At 38.3% G+C, this 26,566-nt stretch overlaps 1 protein-coding gene across 1 annotated transcript in view; it reads left to right on the forward strand.

Annotated features, from left to right (window-relative positions):
* Positions 1-26,566, forward strand: part of PRRC1 (proline rich coiled-coil 1) — a 51,424-nt gene that overhangs the window by 19,085 nt on the left and 5,773 nt on the right. The window contains exons 7-8 of the mRNA XM_021084706.1: positions 2,692-2,795; positions 10,956-11,058. Coding sequence (XP_020940365.1) covers positions 2,692-2,795; positions 10,956-11,058 — 207 coding nt within the window. The remainder of the gene's footprint in view (positions 1-2,691; positions 2,796-10,955; positions 11,059-26,566) is intronic.

Consider the following 26,566-nt stretch of genomic DNA (forward strand, 5'->3'; position numbering starts at 1 on the left):
TTTTCAACTGGGCTTTTTTTTGTTTTGTTTTGTCATTAGGGCCACACCTGTGGCATATGGTGGTTCCCAGGCTAGGGGTCTAATTGGAGCTGCAGCTGCCAGCCTATACCATAGCCCCAGCAACACCAGGTCCAAGCTGCATCTACAACCTTCACCACAGCTCCCTTAACCCACTGAGCAAGGCCAGGGATCGAACCCTCAACCTCTTGGTTTGCTAGTCGGATTTGTTTCTGCTGCAACATGCGGTAACTCCTGGCTTTTTTTTTTGAAACAGTAGAGGGAGCTAATGAGAAGAAAAATGATGTAGAATTCTAGAATATTAAAATTTCAACCCAGATTTTTTTTCTCCCCATCACATTTTACTTGAAGTGAATGACTTTTTTGAACTAAACTTAACTTTTCCTTTAAACATGAACTTGTTCAAGGAATTAAATCATCCATAATTAAAGTTAGGAAGTTTTTGAAACTTTTCCAATGGCAAATGTTAATTTTACTGAAAAGCCAATTATATTTATGACCATTGTTTTATAGCTTATATTCAACAAAAATATATTTAATATCTGCAGGAATTTATGAAGCATGGAATTTTGATTATATGAACCAGATTGCTTAGTTTAAGCTCTCAGGCCCTTCTGTATCATGCCTCAATTCTGAGATAATTACCTTGCTATGGTCTCTAAACTACTTTTTGATCCCCTACACTGCTGAAAAATAAAATTAAAATCCCCTTCTCAAAACATTGGTAGGGGAGTACCCATCATGGTGCAGCCAGAAATGAATCCGACTAGCAACCATGAGGTTGTGGTTTGATCCCTGGCCTCGCCTCAGTGGGTTAAGGATCCAGTTTTGTCATGAGCTGTGGTGTAGGTCACAGACACTGCTTAGATCTGGCATTGCTATGGCTGTGGTGTAGGCTGGCAGCTGCAGCTCTTGTTGGACTCCTAGCCTGGGAACCTCCATATGCCACAGGTGCAGCCCTAAAAAGCAAAAAACAAACAAACAAAATTGGTAAGGACTAATATTAAAGTGTCTGTATTTTTTGACTCCAAAAGATGCCACATTTAGTTAATGTTGTAGTGAGAGGAGGAGAGGTTGATTTAAACCCTCTTCATTTTCTCTTCTGGATTTTATAAATAAAAACAAGAATTCAACTTGTCTACCTCCTTGTCCTTTTAGAGGTGCTAATTAATTTCAATTAAATATTTTGTGAACCCTTTGAAGTAGCCCTTTGCTATAGGATAGTAAAAAATGAACAAACTTCTGTTTCCTGGAAGGATAAAAATCTATGGATAGTTTCTTGTAACTGGGGAAAGCTTTAAGGAGTTGGGGATTACTTCTCTATATTAAAAATGTAGCTGTTAACTGCCTCTTGGGAAGAATGCAATAGGCAGTTTTACATTCTCCAACACAGGGAATTAAGTTCATCTTATCTGTTGCATTTTCTTTCAAATTCATCATTGTCCTCCTGATTCAGTATTAAATTTGGTGATGCCATACTTACACTATTTGGATTCTTAGCATACTTACACTATTTGGATTCTATACAGTCTTTCATAAGCCCTTTTTTTCCCCCTTTCTTCAGTTTTTCATGTTGTTAGTTCTTACTGAGTGCCTATTAGATAAGAGGGCATTATTTTATCTAGATACTAGAGATACCAGCGTAAGCAAAAGTATAGTCCTGATTTTACTGTAGTTTAAATCGTATCTTTTTTCATCTTTCATATATAAGCTGATATCTTAGTTTATGTGTTCTCACACAGTTGTCACTTTTCCTTATTTCACTTATCTCTGAAATAAATTCAAGTGTTTCTAGAAGTATCCTGGCTTTCTTAATTTTCATTTGAAGAAGAACTGACCCCTAAATCTCATTCGCTACCTAGCTCTCCTGTCCATGATAAAAATAGGTTTATTATCCATGGCTAGTTTTTTTCAGAAATAGTTTTATCTTGCTTTTTGAACTCATTCTCTTCATATCATTCATGATCACTTTTATGAAATGATTTAGATAAAAGTAGTGAATAGCAACCATGTCCTCATTAATCCAGCTTTCACTTTTCTACTATAAGATATATATTTAATTCATGATTTTGAGTTATCTATATAGTGTTTTCAGCCCCTCAGTTTTGTTTCATAAATGGTAATAATTTTCCTGAATAAGCTTTGGTTTAATGTATACATTTGCAGTTAAAAAAAATTGTCACTTGGGTGCATACTTTAAGGCTATACATATGAAAGGAATGAGAATAAAGAGGAAAAATCATATTTACTATTGATACTATCGCCTACCTACAATACTCAAGAGAGAATCAACTGAAAAACTACTAGGACTGATGAAAGGTTTTTATTCAGTAAGATGAATCTTGCCAGATGGACATTAAAAAGCATGTAGTTTCCTTATATTAGTAATAACTAACAAGAACATGTACTATAAAAATTACCATTTCACAATAGTAACCAAAATAATAATGCATATAGGAATAATTTGGAAGATGTACTGCAAACTGTTAATACAGAGGGGAATACATTTGGAGTTTTTCACTTTTTACTCTATATTACTACATTGTTGGAATGTTTACAATGAATATATGTGTTTGTGTATAAATGTATGTAAGTGTTACTTATATAATTACTTAGTATATTTAATACTAAATAATTTGAAATGGTTTCTAACATAACACTTTTGCTCTTCAGGGCGCCCAGGAACGGATAGATAGTTTGCGTCGAACTGGAGTGATCCATGACAAACAGACTGCCGTGTCAGTAGAAAACTTCATTGCAGAGTTGCTTCCTGACAAGTAAGAGGATTTTTTTTTTTAAAGTTATAATAGGTATACATTTTTAATTTTTTTTCTTATAAAGAGACCTTTCAAGACAAGATCTATTCTCTTAGCAATTTTCAAGTATACCAAAAGTACTGTCACCATGCTATACATTATATCCTCCTGGCTGACTCATAACTGCAAGTTTGTGCCTTTTAATTCTCTTCCTCTATTTTACCCACTTTCCCAGCCTTGCCTCTGTAACCACTAAGCTGTTTTTTGTACCTAAGAGTATGTTTTTTCCTCCCACATGTAAGATCATACAGCACTTACCTTCTTCGGTCTGACTGACTTCACCTAGCATAATGCCCTCAGGGTCTATCCATGTTGTTGAAAGTGGCAAGGTTTTCCTTCCTTTTAATGGAATAATATTCCATTGTGTGTATATGTATGTATGTATACATAAACATGTGTATGTGTGGTATATATATATGTATGTTGTGCCAATTTCTGCTGTGCAGAAAAGTGACCCAGTCATACATACATACATATATTCTTTTTCTCTTATTATCGTTCATCATATTCTGTTCCAGGAGACTGGATATAGTTCCCTGTGCTATACAGTGGGACCTCGTTGCTTATCCATTCTAAATGTAATAGTTTGCATGTACTAAACCCAAACTCCCAGTTCAACCCACTCCCTCTCCCCTCCCCCTTGACAACCACAAGTCTGTTCTCTGTGTCTGTGAGTCTTTCTGTTTTGTAGAAAGGTTCATTTGTGCCATATGTTAGATTCTATATATCAGTGATATCATATGATATTTATCTTTATTTCTGACTTACTTCACTTAGTATGAGAATCTCCAGTTGCATGCATGGCATTGTTTTGTTCTTTTTTTATAGCTGAGTAGTATTCCTTTGTGTTTATATACTACATCTTCTTAATCATTCATGTGTCAAGGACATTTAGGTTGTTTCCATGTCTCGGCTATTGTGAATAATGCTGCTGTGAACATACAGATGCATGAATCTTTTAGAATTATAATTTTTTTTCTGGATATATACCTAAGAGTGGGATTGCTAGATCATATGATAGTTCTGTATTTAGTTTTTTGAGAAACCTCCATTCTGTTTTCTGTAGTGATTGTACCAATTTACATTCCCACCAACAGTGTAGGAAGGTACTCCCATTTCTCCACATCCTCTCCAGTGTTTATTTATAGACTTATTCATAACGACCATTCTGACCAGTGTGAAGTGGTACCTCATTGTAGTTTTGATTTGCATTTCTCTTAATAATTAGTGACATTGAGCCTTTTTTCATGTGCAAAATATCTATCTAGGTTTTCTCCCTTTTTTTAAATTGGATTGTTTGTGTTTTTTGTGGTGGTTTATATATTTTGGCAGTTAAGCCCTTGTCAGTTGCATCATTTGCAACTATTTTCTCCCATTCTGTAGGTTGTCTTTTTGTTTTTCTTACGGTTTCCTTTGCTATGCAAAAGCTTATAATTTTGATAAGGTCCCATTGATTTACTTTCATTTTTATTTCTATTGCCTTGGGAAACTGACCTAAGAAAACATTTGTATGGTTTATGTCAGATAATGTTTTGCCTATGTTCTCTTCCAGAAGTTTTGTAGTGTCATGTTTTATGTTTAATTAAATCTTTAAGTCATTTTGAATTTATTTTTGTGCATGTTTTAGTTTCATTGATTTACATGCAGCTGTCCAGTTTTCCCAGCACCACCTGTTGAAGAGATTATCTTTTTCCCATCTTATAGTCTTGCCTCCTTGGTGAAATATTGACTCTAGGTGTCTGGGTTTATTTCTCGGCTATTTTTGTTTTTCCATTTTTTTGTCTTTTTAGGGTTGTCCCTGTGGCATATGTAAGTTCCCAGGCAAGGGATCTAATTGGAGCCGCAGCTGCTGGCCTGTGCCACAGCCACAGCAATGCCAGATCTGAGTCATGTCTGCAGCCTATCCCACAGTTCATGGCAATGCCAGATCCTTAGGCCATTGAGAAAGGCCTGGGTTGAACCTGTGTCCTCATTGATACTATTTGGGTTCATTACCCCTCAGCCACATCAGGAACTCCTGGGCTCTCTATTCTGTTCCATTGGTCTCTACGTCTATTTTTCTATCAGTACCATACATGTTGATTACTATAGCTTTGTAATACTGTCTGAAGTCTGAGAGAGTTGTTTCCTGCTTGGTTTTTTGGTCGTCAGGATTGCTTTGGCAATTTTGGGTCTTTTATGGGTTCCATATAAATTTTGGATTGTTTGTTCTAGTTCTGTGAAAAATGTCTTGGGTAATTTGATAGGGATTGCAATGAATCTGTAGATTACTTTGGGTAGTAGGCCATTTTAAGGATGTTAAATTCTTCCAATCCAGGAACGTGGAATTTCTTTCCATTTCTTTGCATCCTCTTTAATTGCTTTGATTAATGTTTTCTAGTTCTCAGCATATAAGTCTTTCACCTCCTTGGTCAGGTTTATTCCTAGGTATTTTATTTTTGGGGGTGTGATTTTAAAAGGTATTTTTTTTATGTTCCTTTTCTAATATTTCTTGTTAGTAAAGAGAAGTGCAACCAATTTCTGAATGTTAATCTTGTATCCTGCTACATTGCTGAATTCATTGATCAGTTCAAGTAGTGTTTGCATGGAGTCCTTTGGGTTTTTCTTTCTGTATCATGTCATCTGCATGTAGCGATAGTTTTATGTCCCCTCTTTATGGATTTGAATACATTTTATTTCTTTTGTTTGTCTGAGTGCTGTGGCTAGGACTTCCAATACTATGTTGAATAAAAGTGATGAAAGTGGGCATCCTTGTCTTGTTCCAGATTTTAGCAGGAAGGCTTTCAGGTTTTCTCTGTTGAGTATTATATAGGCTGTGGTCATTTTTTTAATCCTGAACAAATATAGGTTGCTTCTATGTCTTGGCTGTTGGAAATAATGTTGCAGTGAACATGGGGATGCTTATACATTTTTGAGTAAGTGTTTTCATTTCCTTAGGATGAATATTCAGAAGTGAAATTTCTGGATCATGTGGTAGTTCAATTTGTGGAACTCTTATACTGTTTTTCATTGTGGCTGTACAAAGTTACATTCCCTCCAACAGTACACAAGAGTTCCTTTTCTCCACATCTTTGCCAACACTTGTTTCTTATTTTTTTTTTATAATAAACATTCTAACAGTGTGAGGTATTATCTAATTATGGTTTTGATGTGCATTTCCCAGGAGGATTAGTGATGTTGTGTACCTGTTAGTTACCTGTATATCTTCTTTGGAAAAGGAGGCTATTTAGATCTTGGCCTATTTTTTTACTGGATTGTTTAGTTTTGCTAATGAATTGTATCAGTTCTTATATGTTTTGGATATTAACCCCTTATCAGATATATATATATATGCTTCTGCCGTTTGGTAGGTTGCCTTTTCATTTTGTTGATGGTTTACATTGCAGTGCTGAAGCTTTCAGTTTGATGTTAAGTCCCACTTGTTTTTGATTTTGTTTCCTTTGCTTTTGTTGTGAAATCCAAAAAATGGTTGCCACAGCTGCTGTCATGGAGCTTATTCCCTTTGTTTTCTTTTAGGAGATATATGTTTATAGGAATTTATGTACTTCTTCTAGGTTGTCCAGTATATAACTATCACTTAGAGGTTTATTATGTTTCTCTTGGGAGCAAAATATAATTGCTCACACTGCATATATAGTAAAAAATGTATCCTGTTTTAGAACCAGAGAGAAAATAATGAACCAGAAATTATGTTCTGGTCTAGCTGTATCATCTAACTAGCTATGTGACCTGGATAGGTCAGCTCCCATTTCTACTCTTGTTTCTCCTTTTCAGTTACAAAATGGACAGTGTAATACCTGCATCCTAAGATTATGTTAGTAATCACCTCACTGATACAGTGGCTTGGATATTGGCCTCCAGTAACAGACACAATTATTTACAAATTTGTTCAGGGTAATGGGAGGTATTGCCAGCAAGAGGGCTTGGCGGCAGTCCACCAGCTCTGAGTCCTATTGAGCACTGCGTCTCATCTATTTAGTTCGAGAAAAACCTCCAGCAGTGTAATTCATCATTGTTTTTGAGGAATTGTTCTTTAAGTAGATAGCTTTTTTAATTGGAGAGTTTTTTAATATGCTGAATTGATTTATATTGAAATAACTTCCCACCTGTTGCAACCTACCTTCTTTCTATTTACGTTGTAGTTTTGTCGTTTTTATTATTGTATGACACTGCTTAGTACTTGGTAGCTACCAAACATATACTCCATGCAAAAAATGTACCCCAAATTTGAGGGACTTCCATGCCAGCTGAGAGAAAAATACATACAGATGAATAGTTTTAAATGATTGTATTAGTGTGTAAATTTTCACCAATGGGAAGTGTTATGTTTTCAGTGAAAGTAACGTGATGTGAAGAAAATGTCAGATAAGGTCCATGCATGATTGGGACTTGAAGGGAATGTTGAAGAGGAGGTAAAATATGTGGGAAAGAATCGGTAGGGCATTCCTTCATTCTGTGTGGAGGAAAAGTTTTAAGATGGTTAAAAGGTGTGTCTTGGGGCCAGTGATTATTTCACCTTGGCTGACATTGTTGGATAGGAAATCAAATAGTTTGAGGGACAGACCAAAGAGCTGTGAAGGCTAGATGGGGAAGTGTGAACTTTCTGTGTAAGCACCAAGTAACCATCCAGTGATCATTATTTCATTTTCTCCCTCTGTTAGCCTTTTAATATTCATGTAAGGGTTACTCTAGAGATTCTATTGTGCCCTTTACGATATGTTACATTATAATCATAACTTTTGATAATGTTGGAATTAATTTTAATACCATTTACCCCCTTTATTTTTTGTTAAGTGTCTTACTTGTGTATGTATTTTAAACTCCTACATATTATTAGCATTGTGCTGTACAGTCTGTTCACTTAAGTTTATTCTCTGGATTCTTTCTGCATTTTTGGTTTTCCTGTCTAGGATCATTTTCCTTTTGCCTGAAGAACATCCTTTGGTGGAAGATTCTAGCCAGGAATTGTTTTTGTCTTTTAAGCACCTCTGTTTTTGCAGAGTGTTTTTTCCTGGATGTCGAAGTCCGGGTTAGCAGATCTTTTCTTTCGCACTTTAAAGATGCCGCTGTGCTCTTTTCTGGCTTCCATCATTTCTATTAAATCAGCTTTCCAGCTTGTTTCTGTGAAGAGAATGTGTTGCAGCTATGCTGGCTTGTAGGATTTTCCTGTCGTTTTTGCAGTTTTACGGTGGTGTGTTTAGGGGGGTGTGTTTGCTTGCTTTTGTATTGACATTTTTGTGGATTTCTGAGCTGGATTTATGTCTTTCATCAGTTTTGGAAAATTCTTGTCCATTATATCTTCAGAATTAGCTTCTTGCTCATTTTCTTTCTCATTTCTTCTGCGTCTCTAAGGACATACTTGTTCATCCTCTGACCATGCGTCACATTTCTCATTTTGTCAGTCCCTCCTTTTCCCTCCTTCCTCACTCTGGTTTTCCTCTGTTCTTTACATAGAGTATTCTGTGTTTACCTGTCTTCTGCTCTGTACCTTATATGCTGATTTGTTCATTTTTAAAATAGACTTAATGATTTAATTATCCTCACCTCTCTTTTCTTGAGTATATAATTATTTTAAAACCCTTGTCTACTAAATCCAGTGTGTGGGTTTCTTTGAGCCTTTTTGTGTGTGTGTGCTTTTAGAGCTGCACATAGCTGCTGCCCATACCACAACCACAGCAACATCAGATCCAAGCCTCATCTGCGACCCACACCACTGCTCACAGCAATGCCAGATCCTTAACCCACTGAGTGAGGCCAGGGATAGAACCTGTGTCCTCATGGATGCTAGTCAGCTTCGTTTCCACTGAGCCACAGCAGGAACTCCTGAGCTTCCTTTTGATGTGATGATATGCTGCTGTCTCTCTGAAAGCCTGGCAATATTTGAAAGCGCGCTGTTGATTAGAAGAAATTTGAGAGTTTTTAGGTCACCTTGAGAAGGTTCGCTCTTTTCCTCCAATAAACAGAGTAGTGAGGTGTGTGGAAGGGATGGTATGGAGTGCTGCAGTCACAGCCTGAGCTGAGTCAAGGCTAGGTCACGCTTGGGGTCAGCTGAAGGTCTTCAGCGCACCTTTGAAAGATTGTCTTTGTTCTTGAGGTTATGCCAGTTTGCCCTCCTTTCTTCTGCACCTCTTGGATGCCTTTAGATTTGACTCGTATACTCACCCAGCTTTTCATTGGGAGCACTGATCAGCCATCAACTGCTCCATCATACCTAGATGTGGTATTTTTCTCCCAAATACCTTTTGTTTGGAAGAGCAGCACATTAGCGAGATTAGGAGTAGTAAATAGTAGTAGGAAGTCTGTTGATAGTTTCCAGTATGGATTGAGGAGGAGAGAAAGATTGTAACAGAAAGGTACAGAAGGGGGATAGAGGAAGGACATGAGGACAGACAGGAAACTCAGGATCCAAAACACTTACTAGTTCCTGCTTCGGCTATTTCTCTGTGGTGTTCCAGTGGGGGGAAAATGCACAGAAGATAGTTAGGGAAGTGCATGCCTGTAACTAGGTAGGAAAGAACTAATTCAGGAAGAGTAAGTCACCCAGAAGGAAAAATCCCAGATATGTTAGCCCCTTAGAGTATACAGACCCAGTATAGACTTAGCTCTCTGTGATGAATTTTTCAGCAGTTCTTGCTACATGAGAAAAATTACCATGTTGGTAATTTGAAAAAATATCTGTGTAAGCATGAGCTGTCCTTACAATAAGATAAACCAACAAGTTTAAAAATCTTGGTTATTTGAGAAATGGGTTAAAATATCCTTCTGTAAAGTGACTAGGAGGTGGTCTCTCTTTGGTAAAATACAAATTGGCTTACCTATATTGGGGGCATTTTAATTTTTTTCCTGCTACACTTAACCTAAATGTCTTGGAACCATCATTCTTAAGTCCAGGTGGCCTCCATGTAGGACTTGTCAAGACCATCTTATTTCACCAGCCACATGGAGAGGGTGAGGAGGAGGAGAGAGATCCTCAGTGACTGTCCTGGGCAGTGACCAGCAAAGACCACCGCCTTTCCTCCTGTTGGGTGTGGAGTGGAGTCGGGTTAAAGGGCAGGAGGGAGACGAACTAGAAGTTTCTTCAGCCGATTGCAGTTTAGATTCAAGTTGAGGGGAGTGGGAGAGCCAGGTTGACACCCTCAGAAGTGTGAGAGTAGTTTAGAGAGCAGCTAAATATAGAATTCCTCTCATGTGTGATCACTGGTGTTATAGGGGAGGTAGCTTTTCAGGAAGTTCATGCCTAAGTACCTAGTCACTACTGTTACTCTCTGCCACCTGCAAAACATACAAATCTTATAAAGTAAAATATTGATCCATACACCAAATACCAAATAAGTGAGGTTCTTAATTTGAAGCAAAGTTTTATGATATGAATACTATAGACATAAACTGCCATTTTAACACTCACCCACGTTCTGTAAACTCTATATATTGTTTTCTTGGGGTTTTTTTTTGAATATGTAAATATGATTTTCCTAATTCTAGGGTATTTCATCATACTTTAATATTTTCTTGCTCAGTATTGTCTTATTTAATTTAATAATTTCAGAGCATCTCCTGGCTTCCTTTTTCTGGTTAGTTAAATTGCTGGTAACATTACAGATTCTTGACTTCATGAAGCAGTTTTCAAGGATTGATGCATTGTGAACAATTTAGATGTGTGATTGGAAGAATTTATCAGGAATGAGGAGAGGGCTTGTTATTTCCTGAATAAACTTATTTTTTAATTAGCTATTAACTTTGCAATTTATATATATAACTCATAGAGATGGTAATAAAAAATTTCCCACATTTTACCCAGTGACAGTTTAAATTACATATAAGGTATTTGCATTTTCAAATGAGTACATTTATCTATCGCATATTCGAGTACCCCATTCCCATTCTTCTCAAATCTTAGCGATAAAAGCTTTCCAATGATCTTTTTCAATTATTTTATCTTTGTTTTTTCCTTTTTTTTTCTGTCCTCATAGAATTAGGTTGGATTGTCCTCTTGAAAATTTTAATGTAATGTTTTCCTAATCAATCTGCTACTGTTTCATCTGACTGATAGTACTTTGTCTTGTCACTATAACTTACTTATCCAGCACATACCCAGTTTGAAACTCATACATTCTGTTGCAGATGGTTTGACATTGGCTGTCTGATAGTTGAAGACCCTGTGCATGGCATTCATCTAGAAGCATTTACACAAGCCACACCAGTACCCTTGGAATTTGTACAACAGGTTAGAGTTATCCTTTTCTTTTTCATTATGCTCCAGAAAACTTGCAATATTGTTTTCAAAATAAGGTTTTTCTTTGGAACTATGATTTATTTTTTATTTTGCTTCACTCATTTGCTTTTCAGTTTTCTATTCCTTCTGTGTTGTTTTAGTACTGCCCTAGTATTTTCCAGTAATCTTTGGAAATGTCATCCATTACATAATCACTCTTTTCTTCATTGTTGTGTTTTTATGATTGTGTTCGCCACCCTAAGATCATAAAAAAATTTACCTGTTCCAGTTTTTTATGTTCACCTTCCATTTACTATCCCCTTTATCTCGCAATTTATTTTCCCTTGTTACTCCATTCCTTTTTCTTTGCCCTCATCTTCCTCTTTAGTTTGTTAATCTTTAAAAACATGAAGAAATCCATTTAGAAGCAAATTAAAAAACTGTGGATGAAAGGTACATCTTTTTGGTTTGTTGAAAAATGTTTACCTATCCACATAGTTTCTAGAAGAATGTAAGCATAAATGTATAATGATTTTCAGTCCTTCTATAATTATGTTACTTTTGAATCCTTTCTTGAACAAAATAGAATGTGTTTATTTCCATTAGAATCTTAAATGGTATTGTGCTGAATGTCATTTCAAAACTCTTTTAGTATAATTTGAGACTTCAGATACTTGACAATTTGATGAAGCCACTGGGTTCTCCTCCAAGAGAATGTATGTATGACATATGCACTCACATATAAATTTGGCTTTGGGGTTTATAGAACCTGTAGCCTTCTTAGGGGTTTAGAGTTTAGAGGGGAATAAGAATTGAATTGATGGTTGGAATTTTTAAGTTTTATTTAACCTTTTACTTACACCATAATTTTTAGCTTAAATTCTTTTCAGAAGTTTCGGAAAACATTTCTACACATGATAAACTGACTTGAGTATAAAGGTAATTAAGAGATTATAAGCAAATACTATGCATACTGTTATACCAATATTTTAGAAAAATTGCATAAAACAGTAGATTTTTCTAGGAAAATATTCTTATAATGGCAGTTTATAACCATTAGGGTGAACCATATGAAATGGCTCCTTGATGTCAAAAACAATCAGATCTGTCAGTTTCATATGAAAATGTCTCCAGGGTGAGGGCACTTGGGTTTGCAGGTTTCTATTCTACCTTGTCAGATTACAAAGCAGCAGTGAAAATTGAGTGTTCAATCACATTTACCATTGTATGAAAAAGAGTAAAATCCATAGGAGTATACCTACCTAAGGAGGCAAAAGACCTGTACTCTGAAAGCTGTAAGGTGCTGATGAAGAAATGAAGGCAACACAAATAGATGGAAAGACGACCATACTGCCCAAGGCAGTCTACAGATTCAGTGCAATCCCTATCAAATTACATTGGCAGTCTTTCACAGAACTAGAACAAGTAATTTTAAAAACTATGGAAACAAAGACAGAACACACTGAATAGCCAAAACAACTGTGAGAAAGAAGAATAAAGCTGAAGGAATCATGCTCAACTTAATTCAGACTGTACTATGATGCTACAATAATCAAAACAGTAAGGTATCAAAAAAAGACACACAGATCAACAGAACAAGATAAAAAGCCCAGAAGTAGACCCACAGGCTTGTGGTGAATAAATCTACAACGAAGGAGGCAAGAATGGAGAAAAGTCAGTCTCTTCAATAAGTGGAGCTGGGAAAACTGCACAGCTACATGTAAAAGAATTAAATTAGAATACTCCCTAACACCATATGCAAAAATAAACTCAAAATGGATTTAAGACCCAAATGTAAAACCAGATACTATAAAATTCCTAGAGGGAAACAGGGTCAAAACAGTCTTTGATATAGTTAAAGCTGTGTCTGTTTTGGATGTCTCTCTTAGAATAATGGAAAGAAAAATAGAAATGTAAAAGTGGGGCAGGGCCTATTTAAACTTAAAAGTTTTTGCACAGCAAAGGGAACTATAAACAAAACAAAAAGCCTATGTAAACAGAAAATATTTGCAAATGAAGAAACTGACAAGGGACTAATCTCCAAAATAAACCAACAACTCATACAGCTCAATATAGAAAAAAAAATTTTTTTTAAATGGGCAAAAGAGCTAAAAAGACATTTCAACAAAGAAGACATGTAGGTGGGCATTAGGCACATGAAAAGATGCCTGAAGCCTCAACATCACTCATTACTAGAGAAATACAAATCAAAACCACAGTGAGCAGAGACAGGATCAAGATGACAGAGGCATAAACATGGCACTCACCTTTTCCCACAAACTCATAAAAAAAAAATAAAAAAACTCCATCTACATGTACAGCGAGTTGCACAGAACATCTCCTGAACTCTGGCAGAAGACCTTAAGGCTCCAAAAAGGGGAAGAAGCTCTCCACATAACTGGGTAGAACAAAAGGAAAATAAAAGAGAGAGAAAAAGAAATCAGGACGGGATTTCTAGCACTCCTGAGAGGGAGCTGTGAAAGAGGAAAGGAACCCACACCCTGGGAAGCCACCTAACTGGTGGGGAGATAAGACAAGGTGGAGGGACCTCAAAGCCTCTTAAAGAGAAGAGCATGGCAGTGCACTGAGGAGGACAAAGCAGAGAGCAAGTTGCCCAGACCATGGGTACCACTGCCTGATGGGCTGCAGAGCAAAACAACCAAGAGAACCCAGGAGGAGGTCTGAGCCCAGAAGAGAAGCAAGGTGTCATTGTTGGGGAGGTTAAGAGGAGGAGGGGTGGACTGCCATTGGAATACCTTTCTCTGCTCGTGCTCGGACTCTTGGAGGGCAGAGATACGGGCAGCAAGGTACTTCATTGCAGGCTACAGGTAATGAGCCCCTCTTGTGCGGTCTGCAGGTGGTGGCACCTCTTACACAGGACAAATGCAACAGGGCACCTTTTGCATGGTCTGCAGGTGGAGAAAGGAAACCACCAGTGATCTCAAACTCCAGAGGTGGGCATGGACCACCACCAATAGGTGTCCGTGAACAGGCACCACATGTGGCCCCAGTCACCTGAGAGGTCACCACAGGGGAGGGCACTGAAACCAAGCACCACCTTTGTTGCTCCCACTTCCCTTGGTGGCAGCAGCAGGGCGGGCACATTCTGTCAAAGGGCCCTGCAACAAGGAGCAGCCTGTGCCACTATCAAGGGCCCAAAAAACAGGCACTACAAGCCCTGTCCATTGCCTCCTTCTCTCTAGAAGCATGCACAGCACCCTGTCAAGTGGATAACAGCCTGCACACACTGAGGAAAGAGACAGTGAACATCCAAACCAAAAGCAGCCCTCATGCCAAAAATAAATAGTAAGCTTCACAGAATACCCAGGTTGGAACGCATGCATATAAATAGCCTTCCAAGACTACAGTAGTTGTTTTTCCTAAATTCACAGGAAAAGAAAAATGTAAGCAAAATGAAGAAGCTCAGGAACCATTCCCAGTTAAGGGCATAGGTGAATGGCCCTGAAGGAGCAAAAAATGAAACAGACCTCTGCAATCTCAAAGATACTGAGTTCAAATTAAGGATGACTATGAAGGAATTAAGACCAGATATAAACAGTAATGCGGATGACTTTAGAAAGGAACTAGAAAATTTAAGGAGCCATGAAAATTTGAAAATTCAATAGCAGAGACACAAGCTGAGTTAAAGGCACTGAAGAGCAGAATGAATAATGAAGAGGAACAAATTAGTGACTTGGAAGATAGAATAATGGAAATCACCTGGTCAGGACACCTGACAGGAAACCTAATGAAAAAACATGAAAGCAGTATAAGAGATCTATGGGGTAATACTAGGTCGGCCAATATATGCTTAATAGGGATTCTGGAAGGAGAAGGAGAAGGAAAGGGGATTGAAAATATATTTGAAGAAATTATGGGTGAGAACTTTCCAAATCTAAAGGAAACAGATACCAAGATACAGGAAGCAAAGAGGGCCCCTGACAAGTTGAACCCAAACAGGCCCACAGCAACACATATTTTAATCAAAATGGCAAAAGTTAAACACAAGAAGAGGGTTCTAAAGGCAGCAAAATGAAAGAGTTGACTATAAGGGAACCCCCGTAAGGCTATCAGCTGCTTTCTCTACAGAAACACTACAGGCCAGAATAGAGTGGCAAGATACATTCAAAGTTCTAAAAGGGAAAATTTGCAGATGAGAATACTCTACCCAGCAAGAATATCATTTAAAATAGAAATAATTTCTCCAACAAACAAAAACTAAAAGAGTACAGCAATGCTAAACCCATTCTAAAAGAAATACTGAAAAGGGCTCCTCTAAATAAAAAAGAAGTAAGAAGAAATAGGATGGATAGAATCACAGTTGGAAAGTAATCAGTTAAATAAGCCAGTATACAGATCTAAAAGAGGGGAGGAAAGGAGGAAAAAACGACAGTAAACACAAGAAACAGCAAAGGGAAAGACATGCTTAAAAAAGTACATCAAAATCATAAAATTGGGGAAGGAATGTAAGAAAATCTAGACTTTTTTAAAAGAATATGTTTGAGCCAGTATGACTGTCGGGCTAAAGCAAGCAGGTATATGAAAGGGTTAACATACAGGGCAAATGCAAATCAAAACCAAAAAATACATTCACAAAAACTAAAAGATGATGACACAGGCATAAAAGGAAATCATATAACCAAAAAAAGAAAGGCGAGACATAGAAAACAAGGCTTAAAGTGGTAATAACTATATATTTATCAATAATTACCTTAAATGTCAGTGGACTGAATGTTCCAATCAAAAGACATAGAGTGACAGATTTGATTAAAAAAAACAAGAGCCTACAATATGCTGCCTACTAGATACTCACCTTAGGGCAAAGGACACATAAATTGAAAGTGAGGGTATGGAAGAAGATTTTTCATGTGAATGGAAAAGACAGGAAAGCAGGAGTTGCAATACTCAGACAAAATAGGCTTTAAAACAAAGGCCATAAAGAAAGACAAAGAAGGACACCATTTAATGATAAAAGGATCCATTCTAGAAGAGGGTATTACAGTCATCAATAGAGGAGTACCCAAATACAGACAGCGAATACTAAAAGACATAAAGAAATTGATGAAAATACAAAAAATAGTAGATTTGAACACCACACTCACTTCAATGGACAGATCCTATAGGCAGAAAATCAATAAGGAAATAGAGATCCTAAATGATACATAAAAGTTTGACATTACATCCAAAAAAAATCAGAATATACATTCTTTTCAAATGCACATGGAACACTCTCAAGGATTGACCACATACTGAGGCACAAAACTAACCTCAGTAAGTTTGAGTATAGAAATTATTTCAAGTATCTTCTCTCACCACAATGGCGTGAAACTAGTAATCAACCATAGGAAAAGAAATGAGGAAAAAAATGACTACATGGATACTAAACAACATGCTCCTGGAGTTCCCGTTGTGGCGCAGTGGTTAACGAATCCGACTAGGAACCATGAGGTTGCGGGTTCGGTCCCTGCCCTTGCTCAGTGGGTTAACGATCCGGCGTTGCCGTGAGCTGTGGTGTAGGTTGCAGACGCAGCTTGGATCCAGTGTTGCTGTGGCTCTGGCGTAGGCCGGCGGCTACAGCTCCAATTAGACCCCTAGCCTGGGAACCTCCATATGCCACGGGAGCGGCCCAAGAAATAGCAAAAAAGACAAAACAAACAAACAAACAAACAAAAAAACCATGCTACTAACAAACCAATGGGTTGACAAGGAAATCAAAAGGGAAATTTAAAAATACCTCGAGATGAATAATTTTGAAAACAACCATTCAAAATCTATGGGATGCCACAAAGAGTTCTTAGAGGGAAGTTCATAACAATAGGACCTTTCTCAGAAAAGAAGAAAAACCTCAGTTTGACAACTTAACCTACGTCTGAAAGAATTAGAAAAAGAAGAACAAACAAAACCTAAAGTCAGCAGAATGACGGAAATCATAAAGATCAGAGAGGGAATCAATATAATAGAGATTCAAAAAACAGAAGAAATCATTAAACAAGTGGTGGTTCTTTGAAAGAATAAAATTGACAAATCTCTGGCCAGACTCACCAACAACAGAGGAAGAACTCAAACTAAGAAAGGAAAAAGGAGAAATCTCAATGAATACTGCAGAAATAGAAAGAAACCATAAGACAATATATGAACAATTATATGCCAACAAATTTGACAACAGAAAAGAAATGGACAACTTTCTAGAGACATAGAGCCTGCCAAAACTGAATCAAGAAGAAAAAGATCAATTGAACAGACTGATCACTAGAAATGAAAGTTGAGTATATAATAAAAACACTTCCTACAAACAAAAGTCCAGGACCAGATAGCTTCCCAGGCAAATTCTACCAAACATACAAAGAACTTAGACCTTCTTAACTTTTCCAAAAGCTTGAAGAAGGAAGAATTCCAAAGACATTCTATGAAGCCACCATCACCCTAATGACAAAACCAAAGATACTACAAAAAAAGAAAATTAGAGGCCAATATTTTTGATGAATGTAGACACAAAAATTCAAAACAAAACTTTAGGGGTTCCCGTCGTGGCACAGTGGAAACGAATCTGACTAGGAACCATGAGGTTGCGAGTTTGATCCCTGGCCTCACCCAGTGGGTTAAGGGTCCAGTGTTGCCATGAGCTGTGGTGTAGGTCGCAGACATGGCTCAGGTCTGGTGTTGCTGTGGCTCTTGCATAAGCCAGCAGCTACAGCTCCAATTAGTCCCCTAGCCTGGGAACCTCCATATGCCATGGGTGTGGCCCTAAAAATGAAAGAACAAAAGACCCCCCCCCCCAAAAAAAAAACCAAGTAGAAAACAAAACTTTAGCCAACCAAATCCACAACATATATATATAAAAAAAATCATACACCACAACCAAGGGGGATTTATCCCAGGTTCACAGGGATGGTTCAACACATGCAAAAGAGTCAACATCTTACACAACATTAACAAAGGAAAAGTTAAAAACTACACTATCATCTCAGTAGGTACAATAAAGGTACTTCACAAAATCCAACATCCATTCATAATAAAAACTCTTACTAAAGTGGGTATAGAGGGGGAGCATACCTTAACATCATGAAAGCCATTAATGACAAACCCACAGCCAATATAATACTCAATGGAGAAAAGCTGAAAGCCTTCCTGCTAAAATCTGGAACAAGGCAAGGATGCTGACTCTCACCCTCTTTATTCAACATAGTATTGGAAGTCTTAGCCACAGCAGTCGGACATACAAAAGGAAAGGTAACCAAATCCAAAAAGAGAAGAGGTCAAACTATCCAAAAGGCAGATGACATGATATGCAGAAAACCCAAAGGACTCCATGCAGACACTTCTTGAACTGATCAATGAATTCTGCAATGTAGCAGGATACAAGATTAACATTCAGAAATTGGTTGCATTTCTCTTTACTAACAAGAAATATTAGAAAAGGAATATAAAAAGTACCTTTTAAAATTGCACCCCCAAAATTAAAATACCTAGGAATAAATCTGATTGAGAAGGTGAAAGACTTATATGCTAAGAACTGTAAAACATTAGTCAAGGAAACTAAAGAGGATTCACAGAAATGGAAAGAAATTCCATGCTCCTGTATTGAAAGAACTAATATTCTTAAAATGACCATACTATCTAAAGCAATCTACAGATTCATTGCAATCCGTATCAAATTACCGATGACAGTTTTCACAGAATTAGAACAAACCAAAAATTTATATGGAACCATAAAAGACCCAGAATTGCCAAAGCAATCCTGAGGAAAAAAAACCAAGCAGGAGGTATAACTCTCCCAGATTTCAGACAATAATACAAAGCTACAGTAATCAAGACTGTGGTACTGATATAAAAATAGACATATGGACCAATGGGACAGAATAGAGAACCCAAAAATAAACCCAGACAGCTATGGTCAATTAATCTTCAGTAGAGGAGGCAAAAATATAAAATGGGAAAAAGACAGTGTCTTCAGCAAGTGGTGCTGGGAAAACTGGACAGCTGCATGTAAATCAACAGAAGTAGAACACACTCTACACCATGCACAGATAAACTCAAAATGGCTTAAAGTCTTAAGCATAAAGCAAGACACCATGAAATTCCTAGAAGAGAACATAGGCAAAACATTCTCTCACATCAAATGTACAAATGTTTTCTTAGGTCAGTCTCCAGAAGCAATACAAAAAAAAAAAAAAATAGGGAATTCCCATCTTGGCACAGCAGAAACGAATTAGACTAGTAACTGCAGATAACAAATGAGGATGAGGGTTTGATCTCTTGCCTCACTCAGTGGGTGAAGGATCCAGTGTTGCCATGAGTTGTGGTGTAGGTCACAGATGCAGCTCAGATTCCTCATTACTGTGGCTGTGGTGTAGTCTGGCAGCTGCAGGTCTAATTCAAGCCCTAGCCTGGGAACTTACCTACTCAGCAAGTAAGTCCCTAAAAAGCAAAATAAATAAATAAATAAACCACTGGTACCTAATCAAACTTTCCGGCTTTTGCACAGCAAAGAAACCATTAAAAAAAAAAAAAAAAAAAAAGACAATTATGGAGTGGGAGAAAATAGTTGCAAATGATGCAGCTGATAAGAGCTTAATCTCTAAAATATACACACAGCTCATCCAGCTCAACATCAAAACAATAAACAACCCAATTGAAAAATGGCCAGAAGACCTGAATAGACATCCAAAGAAGACATACAGATGGCCAACAGGCATATGAAAAAGGCTCAGCATCACGAATTATTAGAGAAATGCAAATCAAAACTACAATGAGCTACCACCTCACATTGGTCAGAATGGTCATCCTTAGTAAGTCCTCAAATTACATATGCTGTAGAGGGTGTGGAGAAAAGGGTTCCCTCCTACACTGTTGATGGGATTTACGTTGGTACAGCTGCTATGGAAAACAGTATGGAGGTACCTCAGAAAACTAAATATAGAGCTACCATGTTTTCCAGCAATCCCACTTTTTTTGAAAAAGATACATCCACCTGTATGTTCATTTGTGCACTATTCTCAGTAGGCAAGACATGGCAACAACCTAGATGTCCATCAACAGATGAATGGATTAAGAAGATCTGGTACATATACACAATGGAATACTACTCAGCTATAAAAGGGAACAAAATAATGCCATTTGCAGCAACATGGGAGCAACTAGAGACTCTTTACTAAGTGAAGTAACTCAGAAAGACAAATACATATGACATCACTTATATCTGGAATCTAACATGGGGCACAAATGAACCTATCTATGGAAAAGAAACAAACTCATGGACATGGAGAATAGACTTGTGGTTGCCAAGTGGGAGGGGGAAGGATTGGGATGGACTGGAGTTTTGGGATAGTAGATGCAATCTGTTGCATTTGGAGTAGATAAGCAATGAGGTCCTGCTGTATAGCACAGGGAACTATATCCAATCACTTGTGATGGATCACAATGGAGGATAATGTGAGAAAAAGGATGTATATATAACTGGGTCACTTTGCTGTACAGCAAAAATGGACAGAACATTGTAAATCAACTATAATAATTTTTTAAATTAAAAAAACCACAATGAGGTACCACCTCGCACTAGTCAGAATGGCCATCATTAAAAAAATCTATGAACAACAAATGTTGGAGAAGTTGTGGAAAAAAGGAACCCTCCTACACTGTTGGTAGGAATGTAAATTGGTGCAGCCACTATGGAGAACAGTATAGAGATTCCTTAAAAAAAAACAAAGAGTTACTGGGGAGTTTCTGCTATGGTGCAGCAGGTTAGGAATCTGTCATTGTCTCTGTGGGTTTGATACCTGGTCTGGTGAAGTGGGTTAACAATCTGATGTTGCTGTAGCTGTGGCTCGGATTTGATTCCTGCCCTGGTAACTTCATATGCCATGGGTGCAGCCAAAACAAACAAACAAAAAATAGCATTACCATATGATCCAGCAATCTCACTCCTGAGCATATACCCAAAAAAGATGAAAGCAGCAATAGTTACTGTAGCCAAGACATGGAAGCAACATAAAAGTCCATAGAAGAATGGATAAAGAAGATGTGGTACATATATACACTAGAATATTACTCAGCCATGAAAAAGAATGCAATAATGCCATTTGCAGCAATATGGATGGACCTAGAAATTTTCATACTAAGTTACAAGAGAAAGATAAACATCCTGTAATATCACTTACATGTTAAAAAAATGACACAAATGAGGGGGAGGGGAAGGGTGTGGGGTTAATAGATGCAAACTGTTGCCTTTGGAATGGATTAGCAATGAGATCCTGCTGTGTGGCACTGGGAACTATGTATACTCACTTATGATGGAGCATGATAATGTGCGAAAATATAATGTGTACATGTATGTGTAACTGGGTCACCATGCTGTACAGTTGGAAAAAAAATTGTATTGGGGAAATAAGTATTAAAAATAATTTTAAAAATGTAGTTCAGTATAAAAAATGATACAAATGAACTTATTTAGAAAACAGAAATAGACTCACAGACATAAAAAACAAACTTATTGTTACTAAAGGGAAAAGTCTGAGTTAAGGGATAAATTGAGTTTGTGATTAACAGATACACACTACCATAGAGACACACTACCATATATACAATAAGTAACTTATTATATGTAAAATAGATAACAAGTTCCTACTGTATAACAAAGGGAAGAACTATATTCAGTATCTTTTAATGGCCTGTAATGGAAAATAATCTAAAAAAGAAGAGAGGCATATATATGTATGACTCAATCACTGTGCTGTACACTTGAAACGAACACAACATTGTAAATCATCTGTACTTCAATTAAAAAAAAAAAAGTGGTGGTGTCAGAAGTACAGTATATGGCATCATACTTTCAGGCATGGGGTATAATCAAGCCAAGAGACAGTATCATCTCTTCCTCTGAGCTTCCCCCTCCCCCTTTTTTTCCCCTTGTCTCTACTTATACCCAAACTTTTCCACCTTTGGAAGGGGCATTAGGTTCAGCCACTGTGCTGGTCTAGATGACTCTAATAATACTAGTAGATCAAGTGCCCCCCGCCCCCATCCACTTCTACTCAGATCAGGTAAGGTGACAGGTGCAGACATGTGGGCTGTCTTTACCACCTGGCCACTAGCTGCAATCACCATCAGATGCAATTTTGCCAGATGGAGTGAAGGCATATGTTACCACACAGGCCCTTAGGAATTGTAACAAAGATTAAAAACATAGTTACAGTTTCCTGCCCTTGTATTTCCAACTCTGGTGGCTACATCAGAGTAGGCAAAACAAGCATTGAGGTGGTCTGTGGAAGAAAGGAAAAAAAAGATTATACCAGTGTCCACCTGCCTTGGCAAGCATTACATAGTTATACTAGCGTCCTGCCCAGATCCACCAGAATGATGTTGGGCTCTGTCCAGTGTGGACAGTCCTGGCTCCCCCCATCATGTTGAGTGCGAGCACTCACTCCTCAAGTGCTGTAAGCTGGCCTTTATGCCTTTATTCCCTCTGCCACCCCCTGCCCACCCCGTTTTAGACAGCCGGTGTCTTCCCTGCCTGTTCCACTTCTCTACCAGACAAGTACCCTGAGGGGATCGCTCTGCCCACTGCTGGACATTATAGGCTGTAAAGTTGTGTTCCTTGCTCTGAGGAAATGATGCTCAGCTGTCCAGATCAGTGCACTGTCTTCTGTTCCAACCTGATTTGCCAGCTACATTCAGGGCTCTCCCAACAGGCAGTCTACCGCATAGCCACCTGCAATGTTTATCTTTTTTGCTGACAGAACAGTTCTTACTGGCATTTTGTGCCTCACAGCATACAAAGGACTGTGTCTAGATTCAGCCCATCTCTGCATTGCTGTGCTACCCGTGAATCCACTTACTTCATGGCACAGGTGGCCGTCTTAAGGGAGCATGTGAGTTTTCTGCTTGTGGATTCCATTCACCTTCCAAAGCTGGAAATGGGTTCTTGTGATGGGCATCAGCATGTCCAACTTTAATGTGTCCCTCAAGTTCCCACAGTGATGTCAGCAGGGCTGTGTCCCATTCGGGTATCCTTTTAATAGGCCAGGTGTCTCTTGCCTCCTGCCTGACTACATGGCCAGACGACTGGCTACTGCCCATGAGTCACTAAAAATCAGAAGATAAGGGATTTTATGACACTTCAGTTCTTTCTTTACTGCTGGGAAAAGAAGTTACAGTTCAGCTTTACTGAGCTGACCCGTTTTTACCCTCCTCAGAGAGGTGGAGTTCCCAATAATATGTTATTCATTCACCCTGGAACTGCCATCCACAAACAAGCAGCTCTTTGTTGTGCAGTTGAGAGCCTTTCACAGGGTACTGTCCCAGTGGCATTTGCCAGCAACTCCACAGGTAACTCCAAAGTCTGTCCTACAGGAAAAAGACTGCTCAGGAGTGTTTTCTTGTATTCCCCAGGCAGCATGATCCTGTGTTCCATATTGTGATGGAACTATTCTGCGCTTAGGGTGTTTGTCCAGCATCATCCCAGACATTATGAGTATTTCATGTTTCAAGATCATTTTATGTTCTATAGGAGTAGCTTTACTTAATAATGTCCAAATATTGTATGTGTCATTTATATGTAGAATCTAAAATATGGCACAAATGAACCTATCTGCAAAATAGAAACAGACCACGGACATGGAAAACAGACTTGTGGTTGCCAAGGGAAAGGAGGGAGCCAGTAGGATGGACTGGGAGTTTGGAGTTAGTAGATACAAACTGTTACATTTAGGGTAGATAAGGAATGAGGTCCTACTGTATAGCACAGGGAACTATAGCCACTTTTCTGGAATAGACCATGATAGACAATATTATTTTACAAAAAGAATGTATATATGTGTATGACTGAGTCACTTTACTGTACAGCAGAAATTGGCACAACGTTGTGAATCAAATATAATTTAAAAAATCAAATATAATTAAAAACAATGTCCAGTGGCTGGTAGTAAACACCCCTCACACAGAAATTCTTGAGTTTAAAGCCCAAGCAGTCGTTGCTGGGAAGCACTGGAAAATTTTTGCCATAGGCTTAGCCTGCGCTCTTCATAGGACTGTGGGGAGAGAATTTCATCCCTGCCAGCATTCCAGCTTCTGTTCCACATAGCGTGGGCTCAGACAGTCTTACTTGTTCCATGTAGCATGTCCAGTTAATGTTTGAAGGGTAGATTTCTGTGTCCACCCCAAAACAGTCAGTCCATATAAAACCTGTTCACACATACAGTTCTCCTCCTTATTGAAATTCCATCATCACTGTGTTCCTCACTGTAGCCCCCAGGAAGACTTCATCCACAAGCCTTGGTTTTGTAATACACTGGGGAAGTGTTCCCCAGACATAATGTCCATCCATGTAAAGGAGACACAACGTCTTTATCTTATACTTGCTTAAACATGCAGCTTTCATAATCCTGTCAACCATTACATTTTTATTTTCTTCCAGTCTAATTGTAGCACACATCAGACCTTCACCAGCAGACTTTGGTAACACAGCTCAAGGAACTCCTCCACCCCTGACCGTTAGACCCACTCTTGTGCATAAGTCTCTTTCCCAGTTAGGCCTTGAGACAAGACCTTGGCCCTTTTGTCATTCTTTATCTTGATTAATCTGCTTCGCCACTGCCCCAGTTGATTGCTGGTCAAATTTTTCATTGTAATAATCTACCTTCACATTTAAAAATTTTCTGACAATGATAAATAAAGCATACGTATTTGGGACCCTTTAATTTTGGGGAACCAGCATGGAATCCTTTGGCCCACCCAATCTTTGGTAGTTCTGTGTTAAAACATAACCCTACCAGTGTCTGTTTTGTTCTTCTATTTCTCAATACCCATCTAAAGACCTCCACTCTGCTAGGGTAAGTCCTGTCAATCTCTTCTTTCTGATTCCTCTTTGTTTCATTCCTAACTTTTAAAATTTCCCCCACTTGGGAAGAGTCCCTTGACTGTCCTATGGGCCTCTCTCGATTTTATTGTTAATCTATTAGCATCTGTAAGACTCAGGTGGGGAAGCTGAAACAGTGAATTTGGTAAGACTTCCTGAACTGTTTTTTTTTTTTTTTTTGGTTTTGCAACAGTAAGGTTATGGGGTGTCCATGTTAAAGGGGCCCCCAACCACAGCATTTACGATGACCTGAGTAATAGGAATATTCAGCAGGTGAATATCCCAGTCATCATAAAGCTTGTCCCTTATGGCTTGCATAGGAAGCATATCAGCTGCTTCATCCAGGATGTTCTACTTGGCATTTATAAGGGCATGATGGACAGACGCCTCCCCCGCCCCCCAAGGTAAAGAGAACTTACAGCATTTATCTAGTCCACCAGACTGGCTGTTCCTTCAGGAATAATCTCCTGTGAGTCTGGACCATACAAAGCCACCACTGATTGTTCCACAATGAGCTATGAATCCTGCATCAATACAAACATACTATTCCATTCTGCAGCATCCATAACCAAAGACCAGCTCCTAAACCTCTTATTCTCATAATCCATTTAGTAGTGGATTCCTCAGGAACCACTAATGAATCCACAAAATGATAGAGCTTCTCCATACTGTACCCTCTGGTTTTGGCCTTCTTCCACAGTGACTATCTTCTTAGTGACCAGAGGTCTTAGAGGTACTTTCTGTGGTCCCTGAATAATTTTTACTTTGAGGGGGTGACTTTGGGGCTAGTTGTCAAACTCACATAGACTAAAATCTGAGACTGGTCTATCATTAAGGCCCAAAAGAGCATTTTCTTTTAGTTTAGCTGTTGTAGATAACAGTAACCAAGAGATTGAATATTTAGCCTTTTGTGTTGTTTTTTAATTTTCATTTCTTTATGCATTCAGTGAACCAGCTCCCCATGTACTGGGCACATCTCTAAATCCCATTAGTACCTTTTTTACCTTTAGGAATTTATTGTGGCACAACTGATTGCTCCATATCACAGGTGACCACCCAGAAATCAAGTTTCTCATCCCCCATTCTCTCAGCCATTCTTCCCAAACCACATGTTTCTGTAAGCCAGCATCATTCTTACAGGTATCACTTATGACACCAACTGTTTAGGTTTTAAACCCAATTCTGTTGTTTGGGAGGGGTTTCTCCATACTACCATGCAATTCTAGGACACTAGGTGGCTATACCATAATTCAGTTCTAACGTTATCTACCAGGAGATAGAATAAGACCCCACAGAGGGAGGGCTCAGTCTCACAAGACTGCCCCCCACCCCAAGTAGCAAACCCAGGTTGTCATCAGAGCTCCTCATGTACCTGCTATAGATTTGGGGTTCCAGTTACCACTCTGCAAATCTTCACATGTTTGCCAGCCTGGAAGCTCTCCTCATCCTCACCTTCTAAGTTTTTAATGGAGGCTTTATTACACAAGAATGATTTGATTCATCTTCTAGCCACTCTCCCCTCCCTAAAAGTTGGGTAGGGTAGGGGTAGTGAATGGGGCTGGACCTTGCAACTCTAAGGAAAGGGGTGGTTCACTTGGCCACCAACCCCTATCCTTAGGTTACCTGAGGTTTTCAGAAGTTGCCTCATTAGCATAACAAAAGGTGTCT

Source organism: Sus scrofa, chromosome 2 (assembly GCF_000003025.6).
Source record: "Sus scrofa isolate TJ Tabasco breed Duroc chromosome 2, Sscrofa11.1, whole genome shotgun sequence".
Taxonomy (NCBI): domain Eukaryota; kingdom Metazoa; phylum Chordata; class Mammalia; order Artiodactyla; family Suidae; genus Sus; species Sus scrofa.